Raw genomic sequence first — 16404 nt, forward strand, 5'->3', positions numbered from 1 at the left:
AATTGCTCCCCCGCCTCCCCCTATGCCTCAGTTGACTCCACAGATACCTCTCACAGGCTTCGTGGCCAGGGTGCAGGAAAACAGTAAGTCTGGCAGCTCAGCTTCTCCAGAGTAGAGCCAGCTCTCTCTCTATCTCCTCTCTCTCTTTTCCCATTCTCTCTCTCGGAGCATGCATGGCTGGCCAGTTAGACTTCTCTCCATTTTATTGTTTGAGGCGTTTGGTTCATTTTTCCCCCTACTTGAGATGCTAATTACATCTTGTATTCCAGTGCCACTGTGGAGCTGCAGGGTACCTTCCCTTATGCTCAGAGCTTCTAAGGATTACCATTTGGGCATGAGCACTACTTGAAAATTTTGGAATGATCACTGTGCTCATACTTGGAGTGTGTGTGTTGCATACAGGTGTGTGTGTGTGTGTGTGTGAAGTTCCCAGAGGCTGATTTGTTTTCTTTCTCTAAAAAAAGTGAATTAAGAAGACAAGAAAGAGATTTAATGGGAGATTAGTGGAAATGGGCATTCCACAAAAGACTGCCAACTCATGGACTGTAGTTCCCCTTTAAATGGTCATTGTGCCAAATGCCAGACTGCTACTTTGACCTGGGTAATCCAAAGAGTAATGGGAAGGGTATGCTTCCCTTTGGTTCCTGACCTACACAGGGCACCTGCAACCCTATGTGGTATGGATGCAAAATGTCACAGATGTGGCTCTGCTCATTTCAGAACCCCCTCCCTGACAGGCTATTTACATAGGAAACCAGCAGGTAAAGCAAATGCATTCTTGTAGAATGACACCTGGCTGGCAACTCTTCAAAATGTAGACACTTTACCTGTAGCATTGGCTTACCTGGAATCGGTGGCCAAGAGAAGCCCCATGGTAGCATTATTTATTTCACTTTTTAAAAAAATTATCCAACTTTGCTATATCAAAATGCACTCAAGGGGGCACACAATAAGAACATTAACCAAAAAACCCAAACAAACCCCAACCCATGTGCAATGGCTAAGAGGCTGACATCATGTAGTTGCGTCCCACCTGGAAGCTGCAGGCAGAAGTTGCTTTCTCCCTCCATATCCTGCATGACGTTTAAATTAGGCCTCAGCTTCTTGTGTGAAAGCCGTGTATGTATTTGCAAATTGGTTTCTGTGATTGCAGATGGCATGATCTGACCTGTCACTCTACTTGCTTAGGAATAACTAGGAAGTACAACCAAATTTAGGGCAGATTGTGAAGAATATTTGTGTCATTTGATGTCCGTAGAACAGGACCCATTTTGTCCAATGCATGGCCTCCATAGTGGTACTTATGGGCATTTGGGTGTGTGCAAACTCCCGTGCACACTGTATACAGAGAAGCAGGAAGAACAGCCTCCTCCACACACCTGTCCGATTATCACAATCAGCTAAATGGGCTCTCCTCTCTGCCTCACTGTTGGGAGCTGTGCATCAGGTGGAGATTCCAAAGAGCACCTTCACAGCCGTGGCACCCCAGTTATGCAACATTCTCATCCCTGTTTGTTCTGTTTGAAGCAATATTTGTTCTGGAGAAGGCCTGGCTCTTTACCCAAGATTATGTGTGTCCTTCGGTCACATCAGTCACTTCTGATTTTTACCATGCCTGATTTTATTTATTGGATTGTACATCATTGGTTTGTTGTCTTTTTTGTATGATCACATTGTATCTTAAGATCTTTTCATATGGGTCTGAATGGAAAGATTTAAATAACTGAATAAATATGCTATACTCTATTTTAATTTCTAATTTCAATAGCCCTGAAATCTAGTAGAATGAATGCATTCTACAAGTATTTCAAATACATGAATTTTATTTGAAGTTCAAGGCAAAGGTCAAACTAAGCCCAGCAGAGTGATAGCTCTGGCAGTACAGTGCAGGACACAAATAAATATAAATAGCACATCAAAATATGTGCCTGTTATTAACTTAGATATAGGAAGTTCTAAAACACAGGCCTGGCCATCATTTAGTTTTCCTGGAGCGTTTTGAGATAGGTCCACCTTTCACCTCTGCCATGAAGTGGCCCGGCAGAAATGCTACACTGCGTCTGTAAACTTCTCCGGTTTTAGGAGGGCAGCTGAAGAGCCAGGCTGCACTACCTTACGGATCTGAATAGGAAGCCTTCTGTTGTGGGTTGAGTGTTCTCTCCAGTGCACACACCGTTTAGCTCCAGGATGGCCAGAAGACAAGTGGTTGTCCTCTTCAGCATTATCCTGTTTTTGTGATATCTTGAAGATACTTTACTTCAGTCAAATACTTCTTGGAACAGGATAAAATGAAAGACCTGGTGGAAAGATGTGCTGAGAATTCATTGGTGCTTGGGGGTTGGTTGTACTTGTGGGATTTTTGATGTGACAGTAAAATGCTTAATGCAGGGAGGTCCCTGCCTTAGTTTTGCCGGTAATGCAGCTGCAGAGTTGGAGGGGTTAAACTTGAGCATTCTAGCTCTGCAGCCAGTATGCTTGGGCTTATGTTAAACTCAGGTGCAAGACTCAGGAGTCTGTAGATTTCCTTTATTGCTCCTTACTGTTGTTTTGAAATGTCTGGAGAAATGTTTGAATTTCTTTGACATATGATGTGCACACCCTGATAGGCAATATCTCTAGAAAGTCGTTTAGCAAAACCCGCTAGCCACAGATAATTTTAGCTACTTGAAGTATAGAATGCATTAAAAAAGTGGCACTGGTCTTCTTGGTTTTTTAAATTGACTATTTAAAAATCTCAGTAATTAATGTAGGAGCATTATGACTCCAATTTGCTGTATATTTTATTCTTCTCCCCTCCATTAGCTTAACATGAGCTTGGGGATCTTGTAAAACACCAAAGCAGCATGCTCTGGCTAAAGGGCTGTATCTGTTGAAAAGCATTTGGGAGTGGCATGCTCCTTTGTGCATGGAAGAAATATCACCAGCTAAAATAATATAGGAATGCTTGAGTCTTCATTGCATTATATTTGGTTCTTACGCCGAATAACATTTTAGGATGAACATAGTTTCGCCCCTAGTCTCTGTGCCAGTTCCATGTGAAATGGATCCAGTCCATCAACTGTTCCGTTTCTCTGTGTTTGTCTGTCTCTTATGTTAAATGGATTAGGCCAGCACATTCTGTCTGCCAGGAATATCTCAGTATATCATACTGGAAAAGCTGTACCATTATAGCAAACCTGTCCATTTCAATAGGGCTTTAGCATGGCAAGTTCCCAGAGGACTCAGCCAGTTGTCATGACTTGAGTATAAAGAAGCAAATTGAGATTGAAAGCAGCAACTTATGATGCTGTCTGCTTTCTGAACTCAAATTTTGAGCTGGATTTGGTTTCTGGAATGAATCAAGGCCTGGAATACTATTTCTAAAAAGATGGCACTGTTTTGGAGTAGTAAGGAAATGATAATACAGATGCAGTTGTTAGTGGACTGCAAAAGCTGAGAAAAGTGAGACCAAGAACATATCAGCCCTGTTGAATCAGACCAAGACTTCATTTATTTCAGCATCTGCTGGTCAGCCAGATGATCCAGGATGCCCAGAAGAAGAGTGTGAAGGCAGTGACCTTCCAGCAACTGATATTCAGAAGTATGTTGCTTCTGAAAGTGGAGGTTCCCATTGGACCACTGCTTGCATTTCTAAAAAATCTATGAGGTGATGTCTGTCGATTTTTTAAAATGAACCCTTAACTCAGAAGTGAGAAACCCTTTGGAGTACAAGTTCTATGATCCCTGACCATTGACTGTGCATGGTGGGGATTATGGAAGTTGCAATCCAAATCACCTGAAGGGCACCAAGTCACTACCCCTGTGCTATAGATGAATGACCAAATGTGCTCCTCAAGTCATTTCTTCTCTGTGTGTGCATGTTAGAGAAGATAAATCTGGAATCAAACCCTCAACCAAGCATCAAGGGTTGTTGGATTTGTAGTCCATCTGCAGGGCACCTGGTTTTTAACCTCTGCCTTAGTTTATGGGCCGGTATACTAGTTATGATTTTACAAGGGCTGAGCAGGGTTGCCAAGGATAAGGCATTTTGAAGGACATGCATTCATTTGGAAGCAACTGGGTGGCTTGTAACAACAACCAATACTCATTATAATAGGTCCTACTAAGAAGGCAAAAGTAAAGGTTTAGGGAAATTAGCAGTTGCCAGAGAGGGCCTTGAAAGGCCTAATGACTTGAGTTTAGATGTTGGAGAGACAGAACCAAAATTTCCATTCTTACTAGCAGCTGTCTTTGTGGATTCAAAAAGCAAAAATAAATAGTGGGCTTGAAACATGAGAACAACTCATTTGCTGTTGTGCCTGCAATATTCAGCTACTGCTGCCCTCAGCCTTTTGACTATATTTGTGATGTTACCTTTGGTATCATAAAAGCGATGAGGCAAATATCCCTTCTGACTTCCACTTAGTGATCAGCTTAAGCTTTTGAAGTGTCTGCTTTGAAAATAGAATTACCTGGCTGCTAATAACCTGCAAAGCCGTCTATCATAGCATCTTAACATGCAAAACACTTCTAATCTGTGCATGGGATCGTAGTGCATGCTGTTAGCTTCTGTAGAAGATATGGAGCCCTGATCATGCATTTGTTTACATTTGCATGGAACATGACAGAGATCTTCCTTTTGCTGATTTTATAGTTGCCGACAGTCCAACTCCGCCACCGCCACCTCCTCCTGATGAGATGCCAATGTTTGACGACTCTCCACCACCACCACCTCCACCACCAGTGGATTATGAAGATGAGGAGGCTGCGGTAGTGCAGTACAATGACCCGTATGCAGACGGTGACCCAGACTGGGCACCGAAAAACTGTATTGAGAAAGGTAAGCACTTCTGTGCTAAAACAAAACAAAATGGCCTCTATGTCCTTACACAGTTAGAATCATGGAAAAGTTGGAAGAGGCCAGGAGGGCTGTTGGTCCAGGCCCCTGCTCTGTGCAGGACTCCAGTTAACCAGATGGCTGTCCAGCTGCATTTTGAATGCCTATAGTGTGGGACAGCCAGTCAATTGCCCAGGTAATTGGTTCCATTGTCATATTGCTCTAACACTCAGGAACTTCTTCCTGATGTTCAGCCTGGATCTGGCTTCCTGCAACTTGGGGCTGTTATTCCATGTCCTGCATTCTGGGATGACCAAGAAGAGATCTTGGCCCAGAATTTTCATTCATCGAAATGGCATCCCTGTGTTTTAGGATTACAGTAATCTAACTAGCATGTTTCCCAAGTAAGGACCACTGTTTAATTGCATAGTAACATCTTGATAACATCAGGTTTGTCATCTAGTCCAGCACTGCCAATTCTGATGACAGCTGCTCTTGAAGCCTAGCAGGAGAGGCTTTTCATGAGTCTGCTAACATAGATGCTTTTAGCTTAAGTTGCCAGGGACTGAATCTGGGACACTGTTTGGGCAAAGCATGTACTGTACTACTAAGTGCCTCCTTTACAATTAGAATGCAGAATCTTTAATTAAATGTCATCAGATTAGCTTGGTTCTGGCTGCCATTAGCTTGTCCACACTGCAATTAGTTGTAAATTCTGAAATCATTGCATTGGCAATGTTGCCCCCAAAGTTGATTTGAGGGGAAATCATTTGACTCTCTCTTTGATCCCCAGTTGTTGCCATATATGATTACACGAAGGACAAGGATGATGAGCTGTCGTTCATGGAGGGTGCAATCATTTATGTTATAAAGAAGAACGACGACGGCTGGTATGAAGGTGTTTGCAACCGAGTGACTGGCCTGTTTCCCGGAAACTATGTTGAATCAATCATGCACTATGCGGATTAAGTCCTTTCTTCAGGTCAGGTCTTGTATTCAATCATGCCATAATTATTTACAAAGGGTAACAAAAGTTTAACACTTGTCTTAATACTCTTTACAAATGTGCCCATCTTTTCAGAGCATACTGTTTAAATGGTATGATTGAATGTTCATCTGTATGCATTTGTCTCTGCAGAGTTTGTAAAATGAGCAACTGTTTATTACTGATTATGCTTATTTACTTATGCATTGTTGATTTTTTTATGACCAGCCTAAATATTCTGGGAAGTAGGGTATATAATATTTAATGACTCATGATTCAAATTGTGCCATTACTTTTTTCAGTGCAGCATGGTAAACTAACAACTGTTAGACTAACATTAAATCTGGTTGAAAATTTCAATAGTGCTGGTCATTTATCTTTGTTTAGACTCTTGCTCATCCTCAAAATATAGTATTTGTTTAAAAGCATGCATACAAACTTATGTATTGAATTATACTTTTTTCCAAAAAATCCAAGATGCTTCCAATTTGTTGTAATCTTTTACTTGGAGTACTCTTTCACTAAAAGTCTATTCCAATGAGTCATTTGAGTCTCTGAGGTGTCCATGTGAATCAAAGATGGGTGGTCTTATGATGTGTATGTAATTTGTACCTGAGTTTTTTATGAGTAAATTTGCATTGACTTTTCCATTCATAAATACATAAGTGAACCAAAGGTCTTGTCCATTACTTTTGTTGGCTTGCCTTGCAAAGCAATACTAAAGCATTGACTTAGCAAAATTTCCCCCTTATCAGCAGGGATACATTTTTTAAATTGCAAGTTCAAACTCTCCATCAAGTGAAAATCACATCTCTGCAAGCTTACCATGTGTAAAATTACACTACTGTTTGGCTTAATTCACTGTAGCAGGAAGAGGTTATTGCTAGAGACTATTAGCTGTCACTCTTTGGATAATTATTATCATAAAGTGGTAAAAGGCTCATGTGAGGTTTATAACATAAAGGAGTCCTGGTTGTAAACAGCTGCACTGCTATCTCATTCAGTCTTTTATCCGCGGCTGGTTTGATCTGGGAACATGGGCAACTGAAATTTGTGCCTGTTCTTACCCCTGCACAGGTGATCAGAACTGTCCAAACTGATAGTGCTGATCTAACATGAAGATGGGTAATGATGTCTTCTGTACCACAGCTGCAATGTCAAGGGTCATTTATGACTCATGCCCCATAACAGTGTTTCACTTTAGTAGCAGAGCTGTCTCAGGGTCATTGCCTTTGTTAGCCTTAGTGACTGGTTAAATGACACCTGGGATATGGCTGTACCAACGCTGAGAAGTCTGCCTTGTTGGAACACAGCAGACTTCCTGCCAACTTCTGATCCAATGATTGGGAATAGGGTTACTGAGGTGAGTTTCCACAGAACTTCTAAAGTGAGCTGTGATTTGTGCATTTTTAAAAATGCTAAGAAAACTAAAGGAAACCACATGAGGACCACATGCTTTTCCAGTGCCAGTATGCACAAATTTCCTTCAGTCTCTTTTTAAAAAATGCTTAAATTATGTAAAACACCTGTCATTGAGAAGGTAGTCCATGAGCTGGTTGAACTTGCTCTGTACTGAGTTGGTGCTCATACAGGGCTGGTGAACTAGAATCCAGGGGCAGTGGGATGGAATCATGTAAATCGCTTGGCTTTTCATTCCCATGATCGGATTCCTCCCCACATTATTTATTTGGGATATTTCTAGCCCATCCGATCACTGTGCGTCCCTGGACGGCTCTGCACATCCCCACCCCAAGACCCTGCTTATGAGGCAATGTAATCTGGCTGCAAGGGGAATACCCATTTAACATTCCATAACATGCAGAGCATGGGTGAACAATCAATCACAAGTCACTGTTCTCTTTACCATCTCACTTTACCCATGTCCACTTAGTACTATGAAGGTCTTATGTCCTGCTGAAAGTGAAATTCCATTTTTGAAGGGGTTTGCTACTGATTTGTCCACATCACTGTATTTAAGAAGGTTGTTTCAAGACACCCAAGAATACAATGTGTGTGGGCCCAGATGGAGGCACTTAACATCAGAGAGGAGATCATGATGGTCCATGCATCTTACTGAAAGGAGCAAATACCATCCATTCACAATGGGAAGGACTTGGGCTACTAGAGCCCATTTTGCTCTTGGCAGAATGCATGCACTTTGGCGCCTCCACTTTGAGCACAAGGTCAGGTGAAGTTTCTGACTCCAGTTTGTACAAAACTTGTATTACTTAGATAATCTAAGGGAGGCTATGATTTAGTAAGGAATTTATTACTATAGGTAGCAAAAATGTATTTTGGGCATAAGTGCTGTCCTAATGGGTATAAAAAAAATAAATGATGAAAAAACAGGTGTACTGGCTGTGTGAGAGTAAGCAGTTAGTTATTTTCTAGGGTGACATAAAATATTGAAGGATCCCTTGCCTTCTTACCTTACATGAACCTAATTATACTAAATGCTTTTTTAAATCTTTCCTACTTGTTAACATGTTTTTTTCCTGAGATCAATTAGTAACCCATAAAACCTCTCTGTATTCCCTTTATAAATTGGAACATCTCTTAATTTGTATATAATCTGTTTAATTACAAAACGTATGTACAGTCTTTTATAATAAACCATTCTCCTTTAATTTTCTGGGTACTCTGAAATTCTAACAGGCAATTAGATCGTTCAAGGTATTGGTCATCGTCCCAACACACACCAGGGATCGCGGAAGTGATTTTTCAACACATTGATTGTATTTATTCTTTGTGGCCTTCGGTGTCAATAATGAACAATGTAAACAGTGCCCACACGAAAAAGGAACCCTCTTCATTAAAATCACAGGCATAAGTGATTGCTGCCAGCATTTTTGTTTCAGCATTTTTGTATGGCTTCTGAAAATAAAACATTTTTACTTCATAAATCTAGTTATATTTATTTCAGTGAGGATAACTTTTTTTAAAAAAGGTAACTGCATGGGAAGCAAGCCAGGATGTTCTGAAACACAGTTCTAGGCACCGTCTGGTAAATTAGCTGCCTGAATGAGTGGAAGGATGTATATCACTTGTCTCGCAAAAGTACAGCTTCTGCCAGCTGAACCAGGGCATCTCGTTCAGGAGATGGTCTGAGCTTGCTGATCTCTCGCGTTGCTTCATGGCAGTAGCGCTGAGCGAGGTAGATTGTCTGCTGTATACCACCACTCTTTAAAAAAAAAGATGAGAGAGAAGCTGTGAAATAGATATATTGTAGAGTATGTAAGACTTCCTGCTCAGACCTTTCTAGATCTACATTTGAAATGGGTTCTAGAACATGAATCCAAGGGGTTTGTCCTTTTTAGAACTGTCTTCTACATAGTGAGAATCTAACAGTTTTAAGTAGAAAGACCTGAAAGAACAGTTTTAAGTAAAGACAGACAGTAATTTACATGAATGTCTCTAATTTACCATTATGCTCCTTCATGATTTGATTGCTGTAAGAGTTAACTAATCAAGTAACACAGCTACCTGTGAACATCAGAACCAACAGAGGGCCAAAACTGCCTTGTCTGAACACTAGACAGTATTATCTGCACTTTCTGTATCAGCATTCAGAATCCTGCACTAATATACTCGGTTCTGGCAAACAGCCATCCTATTAAAATATTAGGATGTGATTTGCAATTTCTTTTAGGTCATTAGGAAACATATCATGCACTGCATGGCATACCTACAGGTTACTAGTACTGATACCTTGGTATGTTTGCTCTTTCATTTGGTGTTAAGAGCGAAGGCTCCTCTCCTTGATCAGGATTTCAGAAGTATGAGAACACCCCTCAACTATGCAGTCAGGTGCCAGCCATTGTTTAAATAGTGCCAGGCACACACAGGAGCTCACACTTGTTTTAATGCTAGTCTTGCCTTACCTTTAGTACATACTCCTGGGTACGTTGTACATCTCCTGGCAAACTGAATCGCCTCATTATCATGGCATTAATTTCTGGAAACTGAGTGAGATGGAGAAAAACATTAACTATTTCCCAAAAACATTCTCATGGGCTCTGGTATGAAGTATACCTGGAGAAAAGGAGACTCCCAAGGGGATCTTTTAGCGCCTTATAGACATGTGAGGGGATATGATGTGAAGAAGAGCCATGACCTGTTCTTCCTTTCAGTGGAGGGCAAGATGTGTTCCAATGAGGCAACGCTTAAGGAACCGGGCTTCAGTTAGGACCCCTAGGATATGGAATGGGCTACCAAGGGAGGTGGTTGAGGCACCATCAGTGAGGGTTTTCAAGGAAAACTAGACGGCCTGGGAGGCCCCTTCTGATTCACTTTGTTTCTGTGCTTCTATACTGTTTCTCCTGAAACAGAGTATGCTGTTTTCCCAAAAGCATTTGAGCAAGGGCTCTCAGGAAGCCAATAGTGTCTCAAAAAAGGTAGCTCCAATTACTGTAAAAGGTGGTTGATAAACTGTTAATGTATATGCAAATTACCTTAAGATCAGGTTCACATGTTACAGTGGTGAATTTTACTGTTTTTGCCCTGTTGTGTTGTTGGAAGCCAGTCACAGCACTTCAGCACAGCATGTTTGGTTTCCCAAAATGACAGAGAGAATCAACAATCAAAGATGCAGGTATACTCTGGAGGGGGAAGAGGGAGAGCCCTGCTCCAAGCCTCAGCAGATGAATCAGCAAGAGGCAGCTGAGGTCCCTGAGGAGCAAGTGCAATGCAGTGAGGGACTCTGCTTGCAGGGACTGCTGGGATGCATGGCAAGAATGGAAGGACAGAGCAGGGAACATGGAAACTCTGTTGCTGTGGGAATCATGCCAATGTCTGACTGGCAGACCAAGGCAAAAATCTATGCCTTGTGAAAACCCACCCAAAATGAGCCATGTAAGTACCATGTATCTTAATAAGCGTTACATTTTACTTTATCCATCCTGAGTGTTCTTGGGGGGGTCACACTTGGTAGTCAGGAGGTGGTCACCAAGAGTATTAAATACAGTATCACTGCTTCGATTGTTGGGGGAAGAACTTTTTATACAAGCCATTCAAGTCTTTGCAACTGCTCGGAACTCTGTCACAATGACAGGGGACCTCCTGTCTCCGCAGTCTCTCTCCCAGTGCAAGAGACTGTCCTTTCACACAGAAAGAGGTAAGAGCAACTGCTCTGTCCCCCACATAGAGAACAGGACCCCTGTGATGTTAGACGCTGGCTGCTGAGCTCAAAGGAAATTGACCCTCTATGGCTGGAATAATTCGCCAGATACTGGGCACAATGAAAGGAAACCACCAACATATCCTGACTTGGTTGTGAGCCATTTGTGAGCAGCTGGCAATGGAATTCTGGATCAGATAGATTACTGCATAGTCTAGTGGGGCAATTGGGATAAATCAGACATGCTTCCTGGGACTTTGGAATACACAAGCTGTTATTTGGAAGCACCCACTAGCAACAGAGGCTCTGCCTACTCATTAATAACTTCCACAATTAACAACCAAGTCAAGACTAATTTGCATCCTGTCTTCTGCTGGAGATGAAAGGCAATAAGGAAGCAGGAGTAGACTGTTAACAGGAAAGGTGTTCTATATTTTTGCTTTAGTAACCATTGATTATAATCAGAAGAGAATGCCTCTCTTTTAACCATTTTTTTCTAAAATGACTTGCTTCTATCTGGGTCAAGGGAACAAAATATCTTGACATTCCTGATTTTATTTTGAAGGAAATCTTTGTATTTCAGCATAACTATCTCAGCAGCACAGTATCTTGCTTCATCCTACCTGCTGACAAGCAAATAAGACAGGACCAGTAGCTATTCCAAGTTTGAGGTCCGCTAAGGTTGGTTTCCCTAGCTTCTCAGAACATGATGTAAAATCCAGCACATCATCTATCAACTGTGTTAAAAAACAAAAAAAATATCTTTAATACAGCAACAATGGAAAGCAATGTCAAATATCTAGACATGATCATAATATTTCAAAACTATGTATCTAGTTTCCAGTTCATCAGTAATGTAGGCCTTTTAGGATCCTTCCTTACTGAGTACCCACAGGCAATACCTGAAACGCTATCCCAATGTTCTTTCCATATTGGTATGCAATCTCATGAACATTTGGATCAGGACAGCTCAGAATGGAAACCTGGAAAAAGAAACACAAAACGAATTCCTCATTAGCATCCTCTGTGTGTATATGCATCACAAATATGGTAAACAGCTGAAATGAGAGACAGAGGTCTCATTAAGCTGCATTCCCAACCACCCCCAGTTCCTGTTTATACATCCAGGCACATACAAAACTAGACTTATTAAAAGAACATAAAGCCCAACAGAACTGCAGCATTAAATATAGACAGGTTATATTAAATATTTATTATGGCCACACATCTCATTAGAGACAGGGAATGTGAACAAGGACATGTGGAATGACGGAAGCAAACTGGCTGCCAGTTATTTAGTCGGTAGGCAATCCAATCTGATCATGGTGTATACCAGTGTTTCCCAACCTGGTGCCTTGCTGGTGCTTGGCCTTTAACTCCCATTGCTTCAGCATTTTACTCCTAAGCATCTGGAGGGCACCAGGTTGGAAAGCTAGGGTACACAGGAAAGAAAGGATGGTGCCCTTTATAGACATGAGTACCTACTTGCATGTAGTTATAAAAATTATAACTCTGGGCACCACAATTAAAGCACCATGTTTCAGAGTAATTTTTCCCCTAAAAACCAGTGAAATTTATTCACTAAACAGGTCAGCAGCTTTTACCAAACAATGTGAACCATGGAGACAGTGATTAAATTGGCAATGGCTTCATATGAACACACGTCATTTTCCATACTGAAGTTGGAACTATCTCCTCAGTATTTTGCATGTAGGAACCTGGTCTTGTGGTCAGATTTTGCCACATTTTGGGAGACTCTTAAAAATCTCCTAACACCCCACGATGCAGCAAGTAAATTTGCACGGGTACAATTTAAAAGTCTTGTAAACCATTAAATCCTCTTGTCGAGGAGAAACAATTTTGTATCAAGTTAGCCCTTAAAGGGAACCTACACAGGACAGAGCATCAATGCCAGATGAATTTTAAGGGAAGCAGCTAAAGTCCACCAAGAACTTTGTATAGTATTCAAACGAACCGCATGCCTCTTTGTCTCTACTAAACGGGTTGTGTGGAGAAACATGATAGGCATCCTTCACTCAGCCTGCAACATTGTAAGGACCTTCTGGATCAGACCAGAGAGCCACTGAATCCAGCAGCATGTGGCAGCCAAGGAAGCCTACAGGAAATAGCCTTCTTGAGTGCCACTGTACTCAGTGGCAAGCCTCTTCAGAAACTGCCCTGCCTGCCTGTCTCTTGTCAAGGAAGAAGGTTCAAGCACTTTAATCTGGCCTTCTCCAACCTGGTGTTCTCCGGATGTGTTGGGCTGGAAATCCCATCATCCCCAGCCAACATTTTCAATAGCAAGTGTGACATGGGAATGATGGAAGGTATTCTCCAATACTTTTTGAAGGTACCAGGCTGGAGAAGTTAATCTTGCCTTATGGGTAAAGAGTGTTGATTTCTGAATGTGTAGTTTTTAGGTGTATTTTACTAATGGACAAATATATGGCTATTTGGGCAGCCTTTACTGAAGTCTGTGCATTACTATATACAATCACAGCGTATCTTACCATATTAAGATATATAATATATATGCATTCGTTGTAACAGATCTCATTTAAGAAAACTACAACTTTATTTTATGGGTGGGGGTTGATTTTTATTTGAATACCACAATAAAAAAAATAATGGGCCAAGTGTTTTAACCCCCCACCCAATCATTTTAATTCCCTTTTTCCAACTCCAAGTTATCCTTTAGAGACAGTGACTAAAGCAACACACAGCCTTCCAAATATAGCCAGAGTGTCGAGCTGTATGAGGGCATTTCCATATTGGCAGTGTTATTTTCCAATCTCTTTCTTTAAAATTCCTAGCATAGAATTTGCTTTTTTTCGAAGTGCCTGTAATGTTTCACAGGCCACCTTAAATCTCTTTCATGGTTGACCACGTCCCAATTCAGACCCTGTCAGTGCACTTGTAAAGTCAGGAATTTTTGTCACAATGTGCAAACTTACACAAACCTACAGTTTTATTAATAGTGATAATAAGTATGCATTCCAGCCTAAGTATCTATGGTGAATGCTGACTGATTTCATCCATCACATACAGTATCTACAAGTTAATGCAGAAACCAATAGTTCATCAAGGGAAAGGCAAACCAGAATTACCACTATTAGCTGTATACCCACTAGAATTCTAGCCATACATTAATTCTTTCAAAATAGACAAGCAGTAGCTTTCAACCACATATTCTGGAAAGAAGGGCTAACCTACAGCAGCCAACATTTTCCCTTTTTGGCAAGTATCTTAGTGTTTACCAATTGCACAAAGTCTTCAAGACTTTGCTTTTTGGATTCCTCAGCCTCTCCTAACAATGTGTGACACCTGGATAAGCACAATTACTGACAGTGTCATCTCGTTTGAATGTAACACACATTGAAGGGGCATGCAATTTCTGATGTCAAATCTGGAGAGATGGGAAGAACCAAACTATGTTAGTATATATGCTAGTGAAGAAAAGGGTAGAACCCCCAAATCCCAAGTTTTCTGATTCCCGCACCACGGTATATTAACAACAGGAAAGATGGAACGTACATACTGCTTTACAGCTGTGTGCTATAAGACTTGCAGTCTTCTTAAAGGTTTTCTCGAGGTAATGAGCAAATCTCTCATTTTCATTTTCTTTGGAACCTAGCTGAAGAAATTCACCTATAAAAGATGGAATGATCATTAATGTTTCTGAAGTTGCCTAAACAAGGTGTGCCAGTTACCTCTTAGAAAAGTTGTTAAATAGCCTTACCACGCACCAGATCCTCAATCACCTGCGTTATTACAGAAATAATAGTTGCGTTTCCAATACGTGCTAAAATTAGAGATGCTGCAGAAAGAATGAAATCACCAGCTAGAACTGCCTGGAAAAGATAGAATAACTTAAAAAAACCAGAAACTTTGCATTTTGCAGTATTAAGTACTATATAAAAATGTTTCCCCTCTTGTTATTACAGAAAGGAAAAAACATTTTACATTTAGAGTTCTTTTTTTTCTGTCCATTTATGCAAAATGTTTGATCTTGTTTGCCCATATATGCATGCTAGAAGAATAAACAAACATTTGCTCAACTGCCACACATAGGGAGACTAAGTACAACTTGAAAGAATCTCCTTGGTTAATTTCCTTCCTGATCCTACATATTCACATTTGAACTTTCCTTTCTGCTGTGCCACTTATCTGTCTTGCCTCCTCTGCCTGACATTTTCCAACCACAAGTTGTGTGAAAAAGGAAGGAAGGGCTGCAACAAACCTGGGTTAATTACACCTCCCTGTTAAAGATGGAGCCACCCATAAGATAAGGAAAAGAGAAGTGCAGTCCAAGATTTCAAGAGGAAAGGTATTAAATGTTTTTCAGATAGGCTGGTTTCTTATCGGCTTCTTTTCAGCTAATTTCCAGTTATTCCAGTTCTCAGGCCATTTTCCAAGGACTGAGATGGAGAACTCTCATGACCTTATGAGTGAGCTTCAGAATGTTCCTTTCTTTCCCCAGTGATTTCCTGAACAAGTAATGTTCAGAGGCATACTGAAACACAGTTTTTTCATTACTGGAATACAGAAAGCAATGCTTCTAATATATTCACTGGGCAGAGTGTTTAGTATTTTGAAATGCCTACAGTCACATGCAAACCTAAAAACTTTTCCAAACTCATACCATGGAAAGATCATTAGAGTTCTCTTCTCACACGGCTGTGCCTGTGTAGAACAGAAGCATGCAGAAGGTAGGTCTGCGCGCAACCCAAAGGCCCAGTGGGTTCAGTACCAGACTTAATCACATGCTTAAACCTTTCTCACAACTACAATGCTTAACCCATGCGTTCAAAGTGTTTTAAAGTACTCACACTTTTACGTGAGCTTTAATTTGACTAATTTCTGGTGGCATACATTTAACCAGAACACACAAGTTCAGCAAGGCTAGACGTGCTGGACTATGTTCCCAATTTCTAGCTATTTATTTATGTACTATAAACATTTTGTGTAACTGAAGACCATACACACCACTAACATAAGCTGAGTCAATTTAAAAGCATCACCTCAGCTATCTTTGCCTGTAAAGCACAAAACAGAATGTGCCCTGATCACAGAATGTATAATCTTCCCCATAATCATGTAATCTCATGTAATCATCCTCCCAAATACAAAAGTACCATATGGTTTGACGCACTCACCTTCCTTTCCCCCCAGATTTGATTAACTGTCATTTTTCCTCTTCGGGAATTTGCATCATCAATGACATCATCATGAACTAGAGTAGCAGTATGGATCATTTCTGCCACGATGGCTATAGAGCGCTGACTTGCCTGCACCTCACTAAAATGGGGGAGAAGGAAGCAAAAAAGGCTGAAGAGGTAAAGCATTCTGCAGCAGACACCCAGGTCAGCACTGGAAATGAAGTTTCAGATAGCAATTATGCATCAGATGTTTGTCCTGCATTCAACACAAACATTTTGGAGTTCAGCCTCTTCATAGCTGACTTCGTCTTCTAGAATTATTCCTGCA

At 40.9% G+C, this 16404-nt stretch overlaps 2 protein-coding genes across 7 annotated transcripts in view; one reads left to right on the forward strand and one right to left on the reverse strand.

Annotated features, from left to right (window-relative positions):
- The window catches only part of ABI1 (abl interactor 1), a 104302-nt gene extending 97826 nt beyond the window's left edge, over nt 1-6476 (forward strand). For 3 of the 5 annotated variants that reach the window (XM_044424767.1, XM_044424764.1, XM_044424766.1), the window contains 3 exons: nt 1-83; nt 4634-4819; nt 5610-6476. In XM_044424767.1, the coding sequence (XP_044280702.1) occupies nt 1-83; nt 4634-4819; nt 5610-5785 (445 nt within the window). In that variant the 3' untranslated portion in view covers nt 5786-6476. The remainder of the gene's footprint in view (nt 84-4633; nt 4820-5609) is intronic. The other 2 variants (XM_044424768.1, XM_044424765.1) reach the window with 1 other exon arrangement.
- Nucleotides 6477-8515: 2039 nt separating this feature from the next.
- The window catches only part of PDSS1 (decaprenyl diphosphate synthase subunit 1), a 33223-nt gene continuing 25334 nt past the window's right edge, over nt 8516-16404 (reverse strand). Inside the window, exons 4-10 of one of the 2 annotated variants that reach the window (XM_044424770.1) lie at nt 16074-16215; nt 14657-14768; nt 14456-14565; nt 11820-11900; nt 11541-11654; nt 9683-9763; nt 8516-8982 (exon numbers count right to left, since the gene is read on the reverse strand). In XM_044424770.1, coding sequence (XP_044280705.1) covers nt 8842-8982; nt 9683-9763; nt 11541-11654; nt 11820-11900; nt 14456-14565; nt 14657-14768; nt 16074-16172 — 738 coding nt within the window. In that variant the 5' untranslated portion in view covers nt 16173-16215 and the 3' untranslated portion in view covers nt 8516-8841. Of the gene's footprint in view, nt 8983-9682; nt 9764-11540; nt 11655-11819; nt 11901-14455; nt 14566-14656; nt 14769-16073; nt 16399-16404 lie in introns of those variants that run through there. The other variant, XM_044424769.1, reaches the window with a different exon arrangement.

Source organism: Varanus komodoensis, unplaced genomic scaffold (assembly GCF_004798865.1).
Source record: "Varanus komodoensis strain SLA01 unplaced genomic scaffold, ASM479886v1 scaffold15, whole genome shotgun sequence".
NCBI lineage: Eukaryota > Metazoa > Chordata > Lepidosauria > Squamata > Varanidae > Varanus > Varanus komodoensis.